Source organism: Malaclemys terrapin, chromosome 1 (genome assembly GCF_027887155.1).
Source record: "Malaclemys terrapin pileata isolate rMalTer1 chromosome 1, rMalTer1.hap1, whole genome shotgun sequence".
In the NCBI taxonomy this organism is placed as follows: Eukaryota; Metazoa; Chordata; order Testudines; family Emydidae; genus Malaclemys; species Malaclemys terrapin.
This window is the reverse complement of record NC_071505.1, coordinates 62358228-62379642: the sequence shown is the minus strand read 5'-3', so window position 1 is coordinate 62379642 and position 21415 is coordinate 62358228. Positions and strand designations below refer to the sequence as shown.

At 43.3% G+C, this 21415-nt stretch overlaps 1 protein-coding gene across 1 annotated transcript in view; it reads left to right on the top strand.

Moving 5' to 3' along the window:
• The window catches only part of WIF1 (WNT inhibitory factor 1), a 52787-nt gene extending 51124 nt beyond the window's left edge, over positions 1 to 1663 (top strand). Inside the window, exon 10 of the mRNA XM_054016183.1 lies at positions 865 to 1663. Within this exon, the coding sequence (XP_053872158.1) occupies positions 865 to 986 (122 nt within the window). The 3' untranslated portion in view covers positions 987 to 1663. The remainder of the gene's footprint in view (positions 1 to 864) is intronic.
• The last annotated feature ends 19752 nt before the right edge of the window (positions 1664 to 21415 follow it).

Below are 21415 nucleotides of genomic sequence, written 5' to 3'. Positions count from 1 at the left end.
CCCAGCCCAGCTCAGTCCTCATTCCCCCTCTGCTAGCTCCATCTCCTCCCTCATCCCCAGTTCAGCCCCAAGCTATGCCTTCAGCCCAAGCTCCTCTGCTGAGCCAACTGTGCTGTAATGGAGGAGGGGGCATGAACAGATTCCAATACTGGTAAAGGGGGGCGGGTCACAACAGGAAAAGTTTTGCCACCACTGATTTAAAAGTTCCATGCGCAGTTGTACTGAGAAGCCATTCATTCCAACAATATTCTTAAAGAGAAGTGGTAAAAAAATAAAGCAACCCTGAAATTCAGTTTTTAAGTCATGTCCTCTTGAGGTTTTGTAATTAGATTTGTAAATGAAACGGTAAACGAATAGGTACAACACTGATACTTGTTATCCCATTTTCAGTTTCAGAAACAACATATCTCAGATCCTTAATTTATTTTTCTGGGTGTTTGTTGCTGCCATTCTTGTTTTCTTTGTATTTGGCTTTAAAACGAAGTAAAGTGCACATAATTAACAGACATTCTCCACTGGGATTTTTATGCTCAGCAAACCAATAAAACCATTTTAAAGCTCATCTCTAAGGGCTGCCTTTGACTCTCTGTCCATCAAACATTGTTGTGAATCCAGTGCAGTACTATAGCCCTAAGTATACTTGTAGTGCAGTGATTCTGTGATAAGGCAGCCTTACGGTAAAAGCCAGAGAGACGGCATCCTGTCATGATTAACTTTTTGTCTTATGGCACCCATTTTTTCCTGTGGGCACCTGTATGATGTGTATTAAAATTCCCTCCGTTCCCATGGGAAAAACTGTTTCAATTTGAAATGTTAACAATGAACCAGGAGTCTGCTTTTGTAGTTTCTTTCTCAATTTTTCAGGGTATGGAGCCAGCATTATGAGTGCCCTGAGGCCAACAGACCCCAAGCACAGACAGCACACGCCTTCACCTAAAAAGGCTGAAGAGAGGCATGTTCCACCCGAATCCAATTATATCTGGTGAACTCAAACATCTGAAACGTTTTATGTTACACAAAGTTCATAGCCTTCATTAACCTTTCATGTGTTGAATGTTAAAATGCTGTTCATTACAGTTAAGATTACTGGCCTGAATTTTATTAGCTTCATTATAAACCACTGAGCTGATATTTACTATTCCTTTTAAGTTTTATAAATCCTTCTTTAGCACGATTATATAGGCTTCTTGTTTCAGTGCTTTGGACAGTGTTTTGTACTATATTTCAGTAATGTTTAAACTTTCCTTTTTGATTATGTAGCTGCAAATATTTTCCAAAAATGAAACAATTTCCAAGTGAAGCATTTTGTAGAAGCTGCCCTCGGTTGATCTGATGACTAGAGAGTTTGCCTAAGCAACAGTCAGGGTTGTTTTTGCATTGTTACTATCATGTACTTAGAACGATTACAAACAAGTTTCCTAATTTAAAAAAAAAATCAATACAGCAATATTGTTGGTCATAACAATTTTGCAGAGTGCTATGTATTAAATATACACTATGGCATTTGAACAATATAATATATTGTAAACAAAGTAGAACTATAATGTATGAACTTTTTGCATTGGCTTGAAGCAATATAATATATTGGAAACAAAACAGCTCTTATGTAATAAACTTTTTATACTGATTGTTATGTATAAAATAAAGATGCTGCTTTAGTTTTTTGAGGGCTGAAGTGTGTGGTCTGTTATAATTTCACTAGTGACATGTTGAAGGGATGTGAGCTCTAGGGCAGTTAGATCCCACTTCTAAAAAATAGGGAAATCACCCCAACTCTCCTATTTTCTCTGATTTCCCCCTCCCCAGATATTGATACATCGTCCCTGACAGATAGTATTTAACCCTGGGGCTTATAAAAATGCTTCAAAAGAGCACATTTTTGCCTTTGGAGAGGAGGAGATGGCAACAAATGGCAGATTCCACAATAATTTCACAGGATCTCTCAAGAGAATGTTCATGTTATCCCCCTGCACTGCAAACTATGCATGCTGAACCCTGGTCCGTGCTATTACTACACTCCATGGATTTTCAGGAACTAAGTATAAACACTGCTCACCGAAGTGGGTTTAAGATCACTATGTTTGTCATGTGTTTCTCTCCTTGTTTATGGTTACCGGATAGTGTTTTTGTTTTAAATTGGAAACAAATGAACAGATACCTATTCTCTCCCTTCCTCTCTACATCGCATGCATGTGTGGTACACAGAGCTTAACCGCATAGGCTGCGATCATGCCCCAAAGATCCATGCATTAATAAAAACAGTAGGGCCTGAATCTCATTAACATTAAGGCCCCTTTGCATCACTCTGGCCGGGTAAAGGGGCCTTAGTGTAAATGGGAATCTGTAGAATAGAAATACAAATACAGATTTAACTTGTTGGTATCGTAATTAGTGCTCTACCCTGCAAGCACAGGGTCTGGATATAAACACTTGGGCAGCTTTAATTTGCGCTTCAGTTTCCTTTAGGAAGGGCGACTATGAGTAAATGGTTCGTCCCTGATGACACCTCTTTGCTGAGAGACTATGCCTACCTATTCTGTTGTGCTCAAAAAGTGAGCAAGACATGGGTGCCTCGTTATGTGCCCCTTGCTCATCAGAGAGCTTGCAATGTGAGATAGTTACAAAACTATGCCATTTGGGGCTGTATATGTACAGAATCATATGAAACATAGCACAGCCCCACTCTTTACTGCCTTTGTTCTGCACACCAGAACATCTGAACAAGATGCCGGTACATTAGAGGCTAAAATTAATGGACAGGAGGGATTGATTCATGATGGAAGAACTATAACAAAGGGCCCTGATTCTGCAGCTCTTACTTAGGCAACACTCCTGTAGACTGATGAGTACAGACTGTAGGATCAGGCCCATTTATTGTCTGTCTTCATGAGTTAACTCCTCCTGCCCAGTAATATATCGGGGCGCCAAAAATCAGTTTCACGCTTCTTGACACAGAGTGTAGCCATCTGGAGATGGAGAACAGAGAAAACATGTACAGCAGTACCAGTGCAGAAAGGGCAACAAAAATAATTAGGGGTATAGAACAGCTTTGGGGTCACCCAAAGAAACAACCAGGCAGCTGGTTTAACACAACATAAGGAAGTACTGCTTCACACAACACGGTCAACCTGTGGAACTTGTCAGGGGATGTTGTGAAGGCCAAAAGTGTAACTGGGTTAAAAAAAAGAATCAGATAAGTTCATGGAGGACAGATCCATCAATGGCTATTAGCCAACATGGTCAGGGAAGCAACCCCATGCTCTGGGAGTTTCTAAACCTCTAATTAGTAGAAGCTGGGACTGGGGATGGATGACTTACTAATTGCCCTGTTCTGTTCATTCCTTCTGAAGCCTCTGGGCTAGCTTGACAGGATACGGGGCTAGATGAACCTTTGGTCTGACCCAGTACGGCCGTTCTTATGTGCTTAAAGGTAAAGAGCAGAGCAGCTAGGCATAGGAAAAGATTCAGTACTCCAGTTCCCACTGCAGAAGAGCTTCCCCACCAGGCTGATGTGATGCCAGAGCTCGCAACAGCGACAGAGAGACTCTAAAGGCCCATGGCCATGTGTGCACACCTCAACCCACCTCTAGCTGCAGCAGCACAGCTGGAATCCCTTGCTGCCTAGTCCTGTAATCTTGCTATGAACAGGGATGTATCTGTAAACTCCTCTGCAAGGCAAACTCTCCCCATGGCCTACAGCCGTGGCTCCAGAGCAGCTGGAAGACCTCCCCCCTTCCTGGAGGCTACTGATTGTGGTGAAACAAAATGTTCCTTTTAGAAAGCTGTCCATTGTATGGAAGAGGTACAAACAGTACAAAATTCCCCTATTGCCCTGCCAGTCTGTGTTAGCCTCAGCCAGAGCTAGAGAGCCCAGCTGTGGGGGTGAGAGGAGTGTGCAGGCTCTGCTGCCAGTCAGTCCTTGGCTTTTTATAAGCCACCCTCTTAAAATTCAAAACAGACCAAAAGTCGAGCGGGAGCAGGAGAGAAAAGTGATAAATGTCAGGCACAACAGTGGTGATTGCCCAGGCGGGAGGGAATGTTTTGGGGAAATGATTTGAGGCTTTTTTTTTAGAAAGTGAAGAATGAGTGGCAAGTGGTGTCCAAATACAAATTCCTACCAGATCAAAGCTCAAGGAGGAGGTATTGAGTATAGGCTGGACTTATTAGCAGTGCTTTAACCATCAACACTACCAGTTTAAATAACTTGTGGGAAGGCAGAGGGAGAGGACAGCACGATTGGTTAAACCAGCGAGCAGACCCTGCTGCTGTATTCTGAACAAGCTGCAGCAGATGGCTAACTGAGCCTCATCACCCAAGGGCATATGTTGCTCTGCAAGGTTGGCAGGGACTAAAAATAAGGCTTTAGAGGAGAGAGTTTTGTATCACACCTGACTCATGAATTTGCCATGGAAATTGTAAAAGTACAGATTAAAGGAACATGAAAAGTACCTAGACAAAACATTTTTTTCTCTTCATTTAAGTAGTCTATAGTGAAAAATGTATTCCGTGCAAGTTTAATTAAAGAATTGAAATCCAGATTTAAGGTTTTATTAGGTTTTGCACTTAACTACACAGTGTCTCAGGTACATACACTGAGTTAGGATATAACAGGGTAAAAAGCTATTGATGGCACGAGTTCCAACTCCTACACATTTCACCAGCTCGTCCCCAGCACTTACAAGTAAGACCCTTCATTCCACATCACACCATTGTGCATACGGCATATGCTACATATTTGACAGAAAACCAGTTTTAGAAATAATTGAGAGAGATTTAATAAAAATCAAACCAGTGAGCCTGTCATAGCCTGCTACCTGTAAATTCAGATTTCATTGCACCACAAGTCCAACTGCACAGCCCTGAGAGGAAGAGAAACTATTAAATAATAGAAACATCTAAAGAGTATGTAAAATAGCTTTCTAGAGATAATGTTAATGCAGTTTCAAAATCCAGTATCTTGTGACATACCAGGGCTAAGCCAAATAAGCGCCACAGCATTAGAAATGAGTGGTAGCAAACACCCTTCTCCCCCTCCTCAGACCCCCTCCCCTAGCTCTCCCCTTGCCTACCAAATCTCAGCTGAGTATCTCATCCATGTCTTCAAGGCTCAGCCCAATCAAACCCCTGCCTATGTCTCCACTTCTCTCATCACATCCTAACTTCTGTGATGCCAGTCTCCCACTCATGTCCTAGTACAGGGGTGGGCAAACTTTTTGGGCCGAGGGCCACATCTGGGTGGGGAAATTGTATGCAGGGCCAGGGCAGGGGGTTGAGGTGCGGGAGGGAGTACGGTGTTAGGGAGGGGGTGCGTTGTGCAGGAAGGGGCTCAGGGCAAGGGATTGGGGCAGAGGAGGGGTGTGGAGTCTATGAGGGGACTCAGGGCAGGGGGTTGGGGTGCAGGGTGCAAGAGGGGGCTCAGAGCAGGGGGTTGGGGTTCAGAAGAGGTGCGAGGAGCAGGCAGGGGGCTTAGGGCAGGGAGTTGGGAGGCAGGGTGCAGGAGGGGTTCGGGCTCCGGGGTGGCAGCAGCACGCACCGGGTCCAGGGCAGGTTCCTGCACGCCTGTCCTGTCCCCGGCCCCGCGCCGCTCCAGGAAGCGCTGCGGCCCCTCAGGAGGGGAGGGGGAGAGCAGAGGGCTCCATGTATGCTGCCCTTGCCGCGCCTCCAGGTACCTCCCCCGAAGCTTCCCTGTACCCGGCCAATGGGAGCTGCAGGGAGCGGTGCCTGGAGGCAAGGCCAACGAACGGAGTCCTCTGCCCCCTCCCCGCCCCCCGAGAGCGGCACGGAGCCCGCGGCGCCACGGGGGGCAAGCCTGCAGGCTGGATCCAAAGCCCTGAGGGTCCAGATCCGGCCTACGGGCTGTAGTTTGCCCAACCCTCTCCTAGTACTTCAGTCCATGCCACCTTTCATGCGTGGAATAACCTCTGTCACCCAGTGTGTCAAGCTGCCTCCCACTCTTGACTCAGATCTGTCCGAAAATCCATTTGTCCTGTGAGAATCACAACTGTAGCCTCATGTCAACATCATCCCATCACTTCCTAATACAGACACGCATGCTAAACCAGCTGAGTCTCCCAGGGTATTTTTCTCTGTTTTAGGTTGTAATTGCGTCAGGTTTGTAAATGTACTTTAGATGCCTAAAGATGCAGATTGGTGCCTAGTATGATTTTAAAAAGAGACCGGGGCCAAACTCCTATTGATTCCAACGGGCGTTAGGCACTTGGGCACTTTTGAAAAAATCTATTAGGCAGCTACTGCATCTTTAGGTACCTGAAACACCTTTACAAATCTGGCCCTGTGTCTTTAACTGTCTTGTACAGTAGAGAGTACTGTCACCACTTAAGCAAGAAAACTAAAAATAAAGTTAAAATAGTGATATTAATGCAATCATTTCCAGCCCAGATGGTTTGTAAGACACGGGACCCTAAACCTTTCAGTGGTCTAAAACTGAATGTTGACTGTCCTGCTCTTTAGCTGGGGGTGGGTGGAGGATGCGAGGGGGTATGTATGTATGTATGGGCAAGGGGGTGGTAGGAATTCAAAATTTGTGAGAATGAAGGGAACATTTTAGTGACAGGCCCATTTTTCATATAAAAGTGGTGATTTGAAAACTGCCCAGAGGGTTGGAGTGATAGACGCATTTCCAGGTGAAATAGGCAAAGGGGAATGAAACTGTAAAAGCGATGAACACGTGAGTCTGCTGTTACATGACCCTCACTCCCCGTCTCCCCAGATGTGCAGCTTTTGAAAAGGAGTATTTTAAAAGGGTTGAATTCATACTAACCAAAAGAATCCTCCTTGCATTTCAGCCATGGGCATTTTCAATGCAGTTGCTAAAGAGCTCTTATAAATTATGTCCATAAAAATGATGAACACTTATTATTTCAGACTGAAACACTTTTGCTGTTGCTCCCAAAGAATTAAGTGCTCCTTTTTTGAGTTTCACCCGTGCCGTTGGAGCCTTGTGCTAGTGGAAAAGTCATTCATCGTAAATGGAGCATGACTGAAATTGTTACCCAAGAAAAGTTCTCAACGTCATCCAGTGTGTGTACATTACCACAAAAAAGCTCCGAACTAAAAGAAATCACCCACACGCAAATATGTAACCACTACCTTTGACAACAACATTAACACAAAGCCAGCCTCTGACATATTCTATTTCATACAGCCCATAACAATCTTCCAAGGCAATAGCTTAAAGTTAAGACCCGAGGCTACAATGTGCTTTTAGAAGGATTTCTATGGTGCATATCCAAAAACATTTCCGTCTATCAAAATTATGATATTTTGAGAACCCAAAGGAAAATTAAAAAGATATCTGACATTTGTTGGATGAATTTAGCAGCAGGCGGTGTGCAGCTTAGCAGCTTGTCTGTTACCAGTAGTTCCACTAAATCACCTGGAATCCCTATAAAAGAATTCTATTAGGGTGATGGAAACAATTTTGTCAGTAGACAAGAAATTATTAAAAATCTCTTATCTGTGGGGGGTAGAAAGCATATGTATGAGAAAGTCAGTTAAAAAAACCCCAAAGAACTGGATTAATTAAGACATACATTCACAAAAAGGGACTCATGTTTTAATAACATTTGGGAGGTTTGTAGTTGGGTAGCATTGCCAAAAAATGTAAGCTAGTGCATTTACAACAGCGATGTGGGATTCAAGCTACTACTGCCTTGGAACTTTACACCTTTATGTCTCCACTCCAAAATCTCGGCTTGCAATACAGTCTAGGAAATTGAAAAATGGGAGATATTCACTAAAAGGTGTCTTCAGTAAATTGCTTCATATTTAAGACATCTGCATTATCATCCCATTATGCCCTGCTGTTCATCAAGAGTCTGATCTTCTCTATCCAAGAATATATTGAGCTAAGAGACAGATGTGTCCATTTGGCCAGAGATGGCCACTGGGCTGTAAAAACACTTTTGTCAGTACGAGTACAGTGCCTTTTTGCACTGTTGCCTTCAAGGAAACCCTGCACAAACTGACTGTAAATTAACTGCAAAGCACCTAATGAGGCTCTTACTCCTGTATCATTATTTCCATTTTTAACCAGACTGGTGCATGCCTGACCATGAATAATTATTTTCTTCCATCAGGGACACAGCTAGTTATCCCGGGTGTTTGGGTTCTAGCTGCCATAGCACCCAGCTTTAAAGTGTAGAAGAGAAATGATCCAAGTTCTATAGATACCTAATCTGGATTGATTTAGCATTCAAAAGATATTTGGACCCCAACTGCCATTAAAATTAAGAACAATGAGGTGTCCAAATGGCACAAGTAGCTTTACAAATCTTAGCCAGCCTCTTGGGCAGACCAAGAAATCTTATTTCTTGAGGAACAGGCAAAGTTTAGAGAGGGCTGAGCTACTGCAGAGAACTGAGCACTTTGAACCATTTCGTTTTCAAATCAACAGCTCCACACTAGGGCTAGGTCTACACTACCCGCCTGAATCGGAGGGTAGAAATCGATCTCTCGGGGATCGAATTATCGCGTCTCGTTGAGACGCGACAATCGATCCCCGAATTGACGCTCTTACTCCACCAGCAGAGGTGGGAGTAAGCGCCGTCGATGGGGAGCCGCGGAGGTCGATTTTGCCGCCGTCCTCACAGCGGGGTAAGTCGGCTCCGATAGGTTGAATTCAGCTACGCGATTCGCGTAGCTGAATTTGCGTATCTTAAATCGACCCCCACCCTGTAGTGAAGACCTGCCCTAGGAAGCTTTAAGCAGCTTTCATGGATCTTGACTCTTTCAAATGCAAAAGTTCTGGGATAAGAGGTAACAGACAGAGGTTGGTCCTGTGGCTGTGCCTCCTTAGACATCTGTATAACAAAACCCAGAGTGAGGCTTGGGAGAAATGAGACTACACCAGAGTCTTCACACTTTCCAGAAAGGTGAGACAGGGGATGTTTGCTCATCTCCTTTCAATGTAGCTGTTATGTCACCAATGTGGTAGAGATGTTGAAAGTGAACTCTCTTTTTACCAGGATGAAGGGATATCCTATTGCTGTTCAGCTATACACTAATGATCACACCCTGTATGTTATTTTTTCCAAACTCAGATAAGCCTGTGTGTTTCCTAGGCTACTCCATTGCCACAAAGAATCCCTAATTAATAATCACGGGAATAAAAACTAAGGTGATATCACCCCCAAGAGAGAATATGGAACATTAACAGTCACGACTGAAAACAAATCATCTCATAGCCACATGTGTCTGATTAGCCACCAGTCTGGGACAAGAGGCAGGCCCATTTGAATCCAAAACTTAGTAAAGGGAGCCCCCAGGTTTCCTGGAAGCTGTGAGTGTTGACCTCTTCCCCAGCAATTAGAGTTTTCCAATCCAAAGTACAGTCACGATTTTTTGATGGTTCAGAATCTTTTCTTGAGGAGGTTGCTGGCCCTCCCTCATCTGTACTCCAGAAGCCTTGGTAAGGGTGGAGATTGGGGAGCTCATAATGATAAAGAAATTAGCGATAGCAAGATTACATTTCTGGCAGAAAATGAACAATGCAAAGCACATCTATCTAAGGGACTAATTGGTCCCCAGTACTGTCGTACAGTTTTGATATATTCACCTTCACAACACCCCTGTGAGCAGGGAGGTGTGATGGACTTCCCCGGGATGCAACCTGGAACTGGGGATTCGCTGAGCCCTCTGGCATGCCAGTCTGGGCCCCCTCACACTGTGATGTTGTGACAAGCTGCAATCCTCTCCAGGACTTGCACTTATACAGCCATACACAAACAGGGACACACCCAACTGCAGTTACATGAATGCTTTCACTAGCTATTCATGAACCAACAATAGGCTCCAGCCAGCCCCCCACAGCTCCCCAGTCTAGGACCACAGAGCTATACCATTTTGCCCTGGTCAAAAGCCTGACAAGTATAAGTTTATTACCCAGTCTGCCCCTTCCTTAATGTGGAGAGGACAATGCATCAGGCCCTGTGCCTGAGCAGATTTCCCCTTTGCACGTCAAACAACACACTGTTTTAGGTAAAAAAATATAAAACAGATTTATTAACTACAGAAAGCTAGATTTTTAGTAATAAATGTACAGATCAAAGTAGATTACCTAAGAAACAAAACAAAACTGCAATGTAAGTTCTATAAACTAGACAGGATTTGAATCAAGTAGTGTCTCACCCTGATGGTACAAACAGTCCACTGAGCTTCCATACACAGGCTCGGATTCCTTCTTTCCCGCCGAGGACCCCCTGCCCCAGTTCAGTCTTTGTTCCTGAGGTGTTTCCAGGTGTTGTGCTGTAGGGGGAGTGAGGCCCAGTGCTGTCACTTTTATAGCTTCTTCCATGTGGAGAAAATGTCATTGTTCTAAGCAAAGAGTTTGTGGAAAAGTACAGGCACAAGATGGCGACTAATATCACATGATCTAGTCACGTACCCTTGCATGCTTCAATGAGTTAGCAACCATTATTCATATACTGGCTGAAGTGTGCACAGGAAAGCCCATCAGGTGAGGATAAGCTTCTTCTATGGCCTGTGTTTCTTAATGGGCCATTACTTTGAATGGTTCATCCACAATGTGCTGGCTAGACTGGATGTAAACTGCTTTGTGGGTTTCACTCCAGGAGCAAACACATTTATTTCATGGTACAGTGTCAATATTCATAACTTCAGATACAACGACAGCACATACAATTCAACAGGATATTAATGTTTAACAGATGAAGACTTTTAGAATGATACCTTACAAGGCATACTGTGCACAAAACATATCATAATCATATCACCATGGTAAATATGGGGGTGCCGGGGTATTGCTTTGGGGCATAGAATGTCACAGGAGGAAGTACTTCTATCCCTATTTTACAGATGGGGAATTAAGGCCCAGACAAACTAAGGTAACACAAAGTCTGTGGCAAAGTAGAGAATCAAACCCAAGTCAACACCCTACCCACAGGGCCACCCTTCCTCTCATTACAGTCATACTGGCTGCTCAGAGTTTGAAACAAAATAGAAACAAGATATTTAGAAGGAGCTTGAATGGCTCTCAGAGATACCCACAGCTCTCTGTCTTTGTGGTACGAGTTGCATGAATGATTATTTAACACTCTCTCCAGCACTGTGTAGTTTATAACTCGGGAATGGTGGTTGAGTCACCTGCTTTAGAATAAGACAATCCTACTCACAGTGGGCAACCTAGTATCTTGTTGGTAGTTTCAGGGAAGATAAAATCAGAGCAGTGAAAACAACTCCTATAGTAGCAGACAAAGCAGAAAAATAGATCATTGGCATTAGCATTCTGGGGAGTCCCAAAGCAAAGGTGAGACAACAGGCTAGCATCACCTTCCCTGGGGAACCAAAATACTGATGCTTTAGGATGAACTAATATTGTAACTTTTGTTTCAGTACCTTTTAAAAAAACCTCACTTGCCTGTTTCTATGTTATGGTGATGGCTGAGTGACAAATTTAATACTGTTGACCTAATATGGTCAAGGTTCTATACAAAAGTGATCTCAACAAAAATTGACTAACACGGCTACCACTCTGAAACCTGTCAACAAAAACTGTGGGTTTTGATTGACTGTCTTTTTCAATGTGATACATAACCTTCCCAAAGTGTCCAAAAATTGCTTTTCTTGTCCTAACTCAATTGTGGATAGATAGCACCTCTTAAGATTCACTTAAACCATTAAAATAGGGCTTAAGAGATGCACAGGGCATGTGCTGGCCCTCTGTGCAAGGTGAATTCCACTCACAACAAAGACTACGTGCTTATTTGTACTTTAAATAAAGTTTGTGATTACAGTAGAACCTCAGAGTTACGAACACCGGAGCTATGAACTGACCGGTCAATCACGCCCCTCATTTGGAACCAGAAGTACCAATCAGGCAGCAGCAGAGACCAAAAAAAAAAAAAAAGCAGATACAGTGTAGTACTGTGTTAAATGTAAAGTACTAAAAAATAAAGGAAAAGATTAAAAAAGATTTGACAAAGTAAGGAAACAGTTTCTGTACTTAATTCTGTAAATTAAGGTGATTAAAAGCAGCATTTTTCTTCTGCATAATAATAAAGTTTCAAAGCTGTATTAAGTCAATGTTTAGTTGTATACTTTTGAAAGAACAACCAGAATGTTGTATTCAGAGTTACAAACATTTCAGAGTTATGACCCACCTCCAATCCCAAAGTGTTCATAACTCCGAGGTTCTACTGTAATTATTTTGTTTAGCAATTTTAAACCTCTATTAATGGTCTCATCTTTTTTGGTGAGTCCCTCTGGTCTATTTTAAATTTATTGGGCTGAAGTCATCCTGGTGTGACTCCTTTGAAGCCAATGGAGTTAAACCAAGGATAAACTGGGCCGTCTCTCACTCTCAGAGCAGAATGTTTATGACAGAAAAGTGAATTATCACCATAATTGGATTGCCTCTCACAAAGCAACCTTCTTAAGCTTTCAATCATAGCGAAGACTGCACCTCAATCTACAACAGGTGCTGCTCAGGCTGTTTCTGGTATTAGGAGACAGTTTGCCAGAACCTGGTACATTTTGTTCATATTGTGGACGTGTCTTCCCATTGTTTTCTTTCCAGCTTCGGCTGCATTTCAAGGAATAAAGGATTCTGAGCGATGAAGAAGGTAATAAAACCTCCAAAACTGTTCCAGCTGATCCTGTGCCTGTAGGATCCAAGCTGAAATGTAACTTTGACTATTCTTATTTAGTCATTTGCTGCTGCTTTGTCTCTCCTGCATAGATTTGTTTTTTCCCATCCCTTTCACCTCTCAAGCTACCCTAGTCTGTAGTGTTTGTCCAGTACTGAAGAGAATCTTACCTACAGGCTCCATTTATAAAGCTAGGATCACATCCATTCCCAGGATAACTCCTTTAACTTTAATGGAGCTACAGCAGAGAGAAATTTCACCCCCTGGGTCAATGTGTCATTTATTTCTAAGGCTCTGCTTGGATTGACTGTGTTGTCTCAGATTTTACTCTTCACAACTCTTGCAAAAATCTCAACCCAGCTCCATCAGTAGAAGAGCTTTGATCTGCACTATGATGAAACCCCCAAGATGTTATGCTGCTTGTATAATTTCATATTTGGCTAGGCAAAGAGACACCAAAGGGTACGTGCCATGCTGTGCTGGGCTAATGCCAAATGTCAAGAGCATTGTTAGAACATCAACAACCTCTTAAGCAATGGAATTTTATTATTTAAAAAAAAAAGTGTTATTGCCATTATGAAAAGGCAACTAGTTAAAAGAGGTCTCTTTTTTTATTGCAGCCTTTGCTGTCAGAGTGGCTGCTAATCTATCAGCCCAGAGATTTGCATGTGGCTTTCAGCAGTAAGATTTTGTTCAAGCTCTGCTAATCCCACATTCCTTATTGTCTGGGGGTAGGCATCGGTGCCAGACACCTTTATGCAAACTTTAGAACACAACCAAAATATTCAGACAGAAACGGAAATGGAATGCTAATGGAAAATGTACGCAATGCCCTGCCCATCCCAATTAACTGTATCATCAGGTACAAGAAGGTTTTTAAAAAGCCATGTGCTGCTGTATTTGTGCGCAGAGTTTAAACGTGTGCAGTCAGAAATGAAATGCCTGGAGTGCCTTAGAACTATTTTCTTATGCAAAGTTAAATTATGCATAGAACAAATGGGTTGTTTAAGAGCACTGTGTTTTCAAAATGCACTGGAGTGCAGTTTTGAGCAGATTTATTACTTACCTCTGTGACTTTCTAAAGTTCAGAAAGCCCAGGTTATTTTTTTTTAAATAAAACATCACAATCTTCAGTTTAAAAAGAGTACTGTACATTTTTGGCTTGGATCAACATTTACTGTGTATATAAATAATAGATATAAAAGAGTGTGCTTTAATCCTTCTCCAGATATGTCTTCAGAGGCCAGGATCATGGCGGAGTCATACAAATCCTTCTCTTGGGATTTGATTTTTCAGCGGTTTCTAGCATACATACCAAGGTACGCACATTCCTATGCAGTGCCTAAGATGTCTGCACTAGATTGTTAGTTCCATGGGGCAGACACTGTGTCTTATGTGTCTGGGCAGCGATGAACACAAACCAGCACTTGAATTGTAATAAGACAGATCCATATGTACAGCCTAGAGATGGAGCAGGGTCATGAAATTTGGAGCTGGAATCGGATTTGACTCTGTACTTCACAATGAGACATTTGGATTCAGTTCAGCCCATGAGCGTGCAAGAGAGTGCACACAAGAGCGCACACTACCACAGGAAAGTGAGGTACAAATTGCCATATCACGGGCTCAACAATGCTGATTGAGTTCACATCAGCTTACAGCGATTCAGCAATGAAACAGATTTTTAGCTATCTGTGTGTTCTTTCAGCTCTGAAAGCCTCACGGTCTCTGCTGCCATAAATCCTACAGCTCATGGAGACAGGAAGGGACTGCAGCATCAAATTTACTTGCACTAGAGCAGTGGTTCTCACCCTTAGCCCCACTAGTGTACCTTTCAAGAGTCTGAAGCCCGAACCCTGCCGCCTGGGGCTGAAGCATGTAACTTAGCTTCATGGGACCCTCTGTGGAGTGGGCATAGGCACTGATTCCATGGGTGCTCCAGGGCTGGAGCACCCACAGAAAAAAAAAAGGGTGCTCAGCACCCACCAGCCGCAGCTGATCGGTGGCACTACCAATCAGCTGTTCAGAGGCACCACCAATTAGCTGTTCAAAGGCTGGGGGAGACACTTGTGGGAGGGTAGAGAGCAGCAAGTGGTGGGGATCTCAGGGGAGGGGGCAGAGTAGGTGTGGGAAGAGGTGGAGCAAGAGAAGGACCTCAGGGGAAGGGGCAGAGTGGGGTCAGGACCTTGGATGGAGCCGGGGTCGAGTACCTCTGATGAAAAATAAAAGTCACTGCTTATGGGTGTGTGCCCCAGACAGTTGCCTGCTTGCCACCCCCTAATACCGGCCCTGCACTTGCGACCCCCCAAAACCCATCCTGTGACCGCCTGTCATGACGCCCTATTGAGAAACACTGAAGCAGTGCTGCACTTTGCAGCGGGGGAGGTGTACTACAAAGCACAACCCCCATCAGCATTACTCCGCACCTGACTGAGGCTTGCAGTTTTCTGGGGGCAACACCGCCCCTGCTCCCCAAACTATGCTCATGTTAAAAAGTTGGGGGCATGGCCTCCTGTCTCCCACCAGTTCCGGTGCTGTTGACTCTGCCTATGTGCACAGCATCATGGGACTGTTTTGCCCAAAAGCTTACTTTTGGCTGGTGTTGGATCACAAATCACTTAGTTATTGGGGCAGGAGGAATAAAGCGTTGTTATCCTTGTTGTGTGACTCAAGGGCAGCAGAACTGTGCTTTGCATGACCTGATTGAGGGACTCACTCCTAACTGAACTGCAGTTGCTAGGGAGGGGATAGGGAGCTAACGCTCAGTGGAGTTGAGGATGGGCCCTGCCTAAGGGTCCCAGACACCATTTGACCCCTCAACTCTCCACTGTGTAATAACAGAGATGATTGAGGCTCAATTGAGAATCGTTTGTTTCACACCAATAGATCTGCAACTCACTCAGGGCTTGTCTATACTTACGCGCTGGTTCGGCGGCAGGCAATCGAACTTCTGGGTTCAATTTATCGTGTCTTGTCTGGACGCGATAAATCAAACCCAGAAGTGCTCCCCGTTGACTCCGGTAATCCTGCTCGGCGCGAGGAGTACGCTGAGTCGACGGGGGAGCCTGCCTGCCGCGTCTGGACCGTGGTAAGTTCGAACTAAGGTACGTCGACTTCAGCTACGTGAATAACGTAGCTGAAGTTGCGTACCTTAGTTCGAATTGGGGGGTTAGTGTAGACCAGGCCTCATAACCAGGTCTAAGTAAAAAGAAGAACAGGAGTACTTGTGGCACCTTAGAGACTAACAAATTTATTAGAGCATAAGCTTTCGTGGACTACAGCCCACTTCTTCGGATGCATATAGAATGGAACATATATTGAGGAGATATATATACACACATACAGAGAGCATCTGATCAGGTGGTTTCGCAGTTTCTTTGAGAGTGTGTGACACAGTCTCTCAGCATAGTCTGTGTGATATGTAGATTGTAATGGATTTTTTACCTTTAGTCCTTTTGGTATGATGTCCATCTGCTTGCATTTGGAAAGGAAGATGATGTCTGTCTGTATCTGTACGAGTTTTTTCATGAGGTTGATGGATTTCCATTCCATACGGCTAAATGCAGTGCCTTGCATAATGACAAGTTTCAGAGTAACAGCCGTGTTAGTCTGTATCCGCAAAAAGAAGAACAGGAGTACTTGTGGCACCTTAGAGACTAACAAATTTATTAGAGCATAAGCTTTCGTGGACTACAGCCCACTTCTTCGGATGCATATAGAATGGAACATATATTGAGGAGATATATATACACACATACAGAGAGCATCTGATCAGGTGGTTTCGCAGTTTCTTTGAGAGTGTGTGACACAGTCTCTCAGCATAGTCTGTGTGATATGTAGATTGTAATGGATTTTTTACCTTTAGTCCTTTTGGTATGATGTCCATCTGCTTGCATTTGGAAAGGAAGATGATGTCTGTCTGTATCTGTACGAGTTTTTTCATGAGGTTGATGGATTTCCATTCCATACGGCTAAATGCAGTGCCTTGCATAATGACAAGTTTCAGAGTAACAGCCGTGTTAGTCTGTATCCGCAAAAAGAAGAACAGGAGTACTTGTACTTATGCTCTAATAAATTTGTTAGTCTCTAAGGTGCCACAAGTACTCCTGTTCTTCTTTTTGCGGATACAGACTAACACGGCTGTTACTCTGAAACTTGTCATTATGCAAGGCACTGCATTTAGCCGTATGGAATGGAAATCCATCAACCTCATGAAAAAACTCGTACAGATACAGACAGACATCATCTTCCTTTCCAAATGCAAGCAGATGGACATCATACCAAAAGGACTAAAGGTAAAAAATCCATTACAATCTACATATCACACAGACTATGCTGAGAGACTGTGTCACACACTCTCAAAGAAACTGCGAAACCACCTGATCAGATGCTCTCTGTATGTGTGTATATATATCTCCTCAATATATGTTCCATTCTATATGCATCCGAAGAAGTGGGCTGTAGTCCACGAAAGCTTATGCTCTAATAAATTTGTTAGTCTCTAAGGTGCCACAAGTACTCCTGTTCTTCTTTTTGCGGATACAGACTAACACGGCTGTTACTCTGAAACTTGTCATTATGCAAGGCACTGCATTTAGCCGTATGGAATGGAAATCCATCAACCTCATGAAAAAACTCGTACAGATACAGACAGACATCATCTTCCTTTCCAAATGCAAGCAGATGGACATCATACCAAAAGGACTAAAGGTAAAAAATCCATTACAATCTACATATCACACAGACTATGCTGAGAGACTGTGTCACACACTCTCAAAGAAACTGCGAAACCACCTGATCAGATGCTCTCTGTATGTGTGTATATATATCTCCTCAATATATGTTCCATTCTATATGCATCCGAAGAAGTGGGCTGTAGTCCACGAAAGCTTATGCTCTAATAAATTTGTTAGTCTCTAAGGTGCCACAAGTACTCCTGTTCTTCTTTTTGCGGATACAGACTAACACGGCTGTTACTCTGAAACAGGTCTAAGTATTAGACCTGCTGTGGGACAGTGAAAGAGACTGTCCAGTCTGCATTAGCAGTGAGGCTCCCCCACTAACAAAATCACTGAGAGCTGTGTTAAGTGGTGGGACCTCAAGACATCCCAGAGGGTGTGGAGCGCTCAGCAGAGTGGCCAATGCCAGAGCGAGCAAGGGGCTTTTCCCCTAGCCTAGGGTGGCAGGTGAACTCACGCAGATGCACCTCTGAACAGTGGGCCTTCACTGAGAAAGGACAACCACTGTGAGAGAGGTGCAGTGACAGGAGGGGCACACTGGAGGAACTTTTGGTTGCTGGACTTAAGAACCTGAAGCAAAAGACACTGCCCAATGTATTTTCGGGTGCGGGTTTTGCTCATGGTTTTATGTTCATGAATCCTGCTTGTGGTGTTTTCCCAAGTTAATGCTGGGTTACTTTCTACCTTTTTATTAAAAGTTTCTTTTCTACACTCAGAAAAGGGAAGTATTGCCTCTTTCAGGCAGCCCCGGGGTGGTGTGCAATTATCCCAGGTTACTGGGTGGGGGCTCAAGCTGTTTCTGTGTTATATTGTTGAAAAGGAACCCGTAGTTTTGGACCCAGCCCTTGCCGCTGCCGACTCCACCTGGCAGAAGGGTTACATACACACTAAAAAGCTACATTAAAAGATTATTAATGTTGCAAAGTCAAGCACTCACAAGTTAGGAAATGCCAGAGTTGCCTGTGCAACCTTAATTTGCTCCCCTTGTTCATATTTATTATGATACAGTCATTACATGATCACATACTATTTTTTCCACATGACCCCTCCCCCCATTCAATGCAGAGTCTGCACTCCAGCTCCTTGTCACAGCTGTCTCCTCCTACATCCTCTCCCACCCCCCTGGTTCTCAGTCTCTTCCCCTTCCATTTCCCCCCAGTTCCCTCTGCATTAGAATCTGCCAGCTTTCTCCTCCATGGTGCCTGCATCCAGTAGGTCATCAGCAAGAGGACAGGAGGCACAGACTCCCTGCCGTCAGTTTAGGTGCCCAGACCCAGACCTGGGACAGCCCACAGCAGCCCAGAGATACAATTGCAGGGAAAGTCCCACTCAGCTCTAGTCTGGAACATGCCCAGAGCAGACCAAATCTTTGGGGCATTTAGCTGCTAAAATCTATGAAGTCTCTACTGAATACATACAAACTGCAATTTTTTCAAAGACTTAGAACTTGGCCAAATTTGGGCAGATCTTCATGGCAACAGCAAAAAGCACATCACTGACACAAAGGCCATTTCCTGCCAAATTTCATGTCCCTGCTCCAAGGGGATGCTAGAACTTCTCAAAGAAAGGTCACCGGAATTTTTTAACTTGAACAAAACAAATTTTTTTCCTTGCCTCATTCTTAGAAATGGCTGAATCGTTTTGACTGAAATTTTCAGCCTGAGGTACACATCGAGCATGGAGAATTTCAGCCCAAATGGTTAAAGTCTGCCAAAGTTGTAAGCAACTGAAAAGAGGAACTTATAGTGGGAAGTGTTGGGCAACCTTAAAATAATATGTGGATAGAATAGCACAGCTTCTGCTTCCCTAGCATCTCAGGATATGTGATTGGCAGAAGTTGGCAAAAATACATGGCTGTCGTTTCTTATGCTTTAAAAAAAAACAGTAGACATAGAATGGTACAATATGGTCCGTAGGTCAGCAATATTTGGCAGCTACAACTTCATCAGTGTACTTTACTTGTTCTTATGACAGTATATATAATAAAACCCAGGAGTAACACAACCAGACTGCATATGAAAGCATGCTGTAAAGCTGCCTCACCATAGCTGAGTTACATATAACAGTGCACAACAAACCAACCTCTACGGAGCTAAAGTCCAATGAAGGATGAAGTCTCAAAAGTTCAGAATGTGGATGCTTCATTTGCATTTCAAAATTTGAAAAATTATTTAACTAGCTCTAAAATGAAACTAGGCAGGATCCTACCAGACCATGTGCCCTCTGTCCCCAAACAACCTTCCTTCAGTCCTCCCACAGATCACCCTCCTAAATGGTGTCTTCAGGATGACCCACAAGTAGGGCTGATGTTGAAAGGTCTTCTAAGGGACAAAAAACAGCTCTCCACATCTTCCACTGCTGCCCCTTCCTCCAGTTAATGGCATCAAAAATGGCTTCCACTATCTCACCTGACCACATGGGGCTGACTAAAACAACCTGGAAACCACACTCCATACCATGTGACTAATCTCAACCAATCAACCTGGTTCAAAATACTAAGAAAAGTGCAAGAATTTTTTCACACAATTATTTTGGAATGAAATTTCTAACTTTTAAACAATTTGTGTCCAATCACTAAAAGATGACGTTTTGGTTAAAAGTGACTTGTTATGAATATATTACTCTGCTCCATTTATAGTATGCACCTATCCTACTCTCTGGATGGAGTCATTTACAGCATTTAAAAATACACATAGAAAAGTTCAGCATGACCCAATGTCAACTTTTAAAATACTCTAAAACATACAGACTGAAAACTAGTCCTCCCTTCCCCCTCAAAGAAGCCTGAAAAAAAATAGGCTCTGCAGAGTGTCTTGAAGATCAACAGACCCCAGTTCTGTTGAAGCCACTGGCCTGCTGAGTGATTTTGGCCAAGTCACTGCCCTGCACCTCAGTTTCCCAATTAGTACTGCCCTCCTTGGTACAGTACTTTGAGATCTACTGATGAAAAAGGCTATGGAAGAGCTAGGTGTTACTATTAAAGCAGGAGTGGAGGAACAAATTGCAGAATCAAAAATTCTCTACTGAAAATGTCTTTTCCCAACTCCCAGAAGGAAACACTGAGGTATGGTAACCATAAGCCTCCCAGCTGATCTCAAATACATAGGTAAAATACAAGGAGAAACAGTTTCTAAGATATATGAAAGCCAAACTATGAAGGGCTTTATTGATTAACTGAACTCAAACTGAAAGCCAGTGCAGCTTCTGGAGCACAGGTTCAATGTATTGTCTGCAGAAAGCACCATAAGGTAAGTGGTGACAAAGATTGTGCACCAGCTGAATTTTCCAGGTAGTCTTCAAGGACAGCCTCAAGCAGTGCAAAAAAACCAGTAGACCAACCTGGAGGTGAAAGAGGCATAAATAACCATGGCAAAATGGGTGGAAGGACCAATTTCAAAAGTTCTTCCAAGGGTTCTACTATCTATTTACCTGCTTGTCATGGAATAAAGAACACCTGAGCTTTCAGGAAATTTTCATATTGGAGGGACTCACACAGTTCAATAAGTAGTTGGTCAAATTGCCATGCTTGGTGCCAAAGATTGCAGGTAGAGACCCACCAGTAAGGAGATCCCTAGATGAGATTTAGATTTCATCTCAAGCTCCTCAAAAGTGTTAAACTTCAACCTAATCTTGGATGGTGTTTATTGGGGACTCAGCAAATGGTTAAAAAAAGTCCTTGAACCATCCTAATTAGTCTGTAACCTAAAATTGTGGGTATGAACAATCAATTGCACATGTACAAAATGGGAAATGACTGCCTAGGAATGAGTATGGAGAAAAGGGATCTGGGAATTATAATGGATCACAAGCTAAATAAAAGTCAAAAGTGTAACGCTGTTGCAAAAAAAGCAAACATCATTCTGGGATATATCAGCAGGAGTGTTGTAAGCAAGACAGGAGAAGTAATTCTTCCACTCTATTCCATGCTGATAAGGCCTCAACTGGAGTACTCTATCCAGTTCTGGGTACCACGTTTCAAGAAAAATGTGGACAAATTGGAGAAAGTCCAGAAGAGAACAATAGAAATTATTAAAGGTCTAGAAAACATGG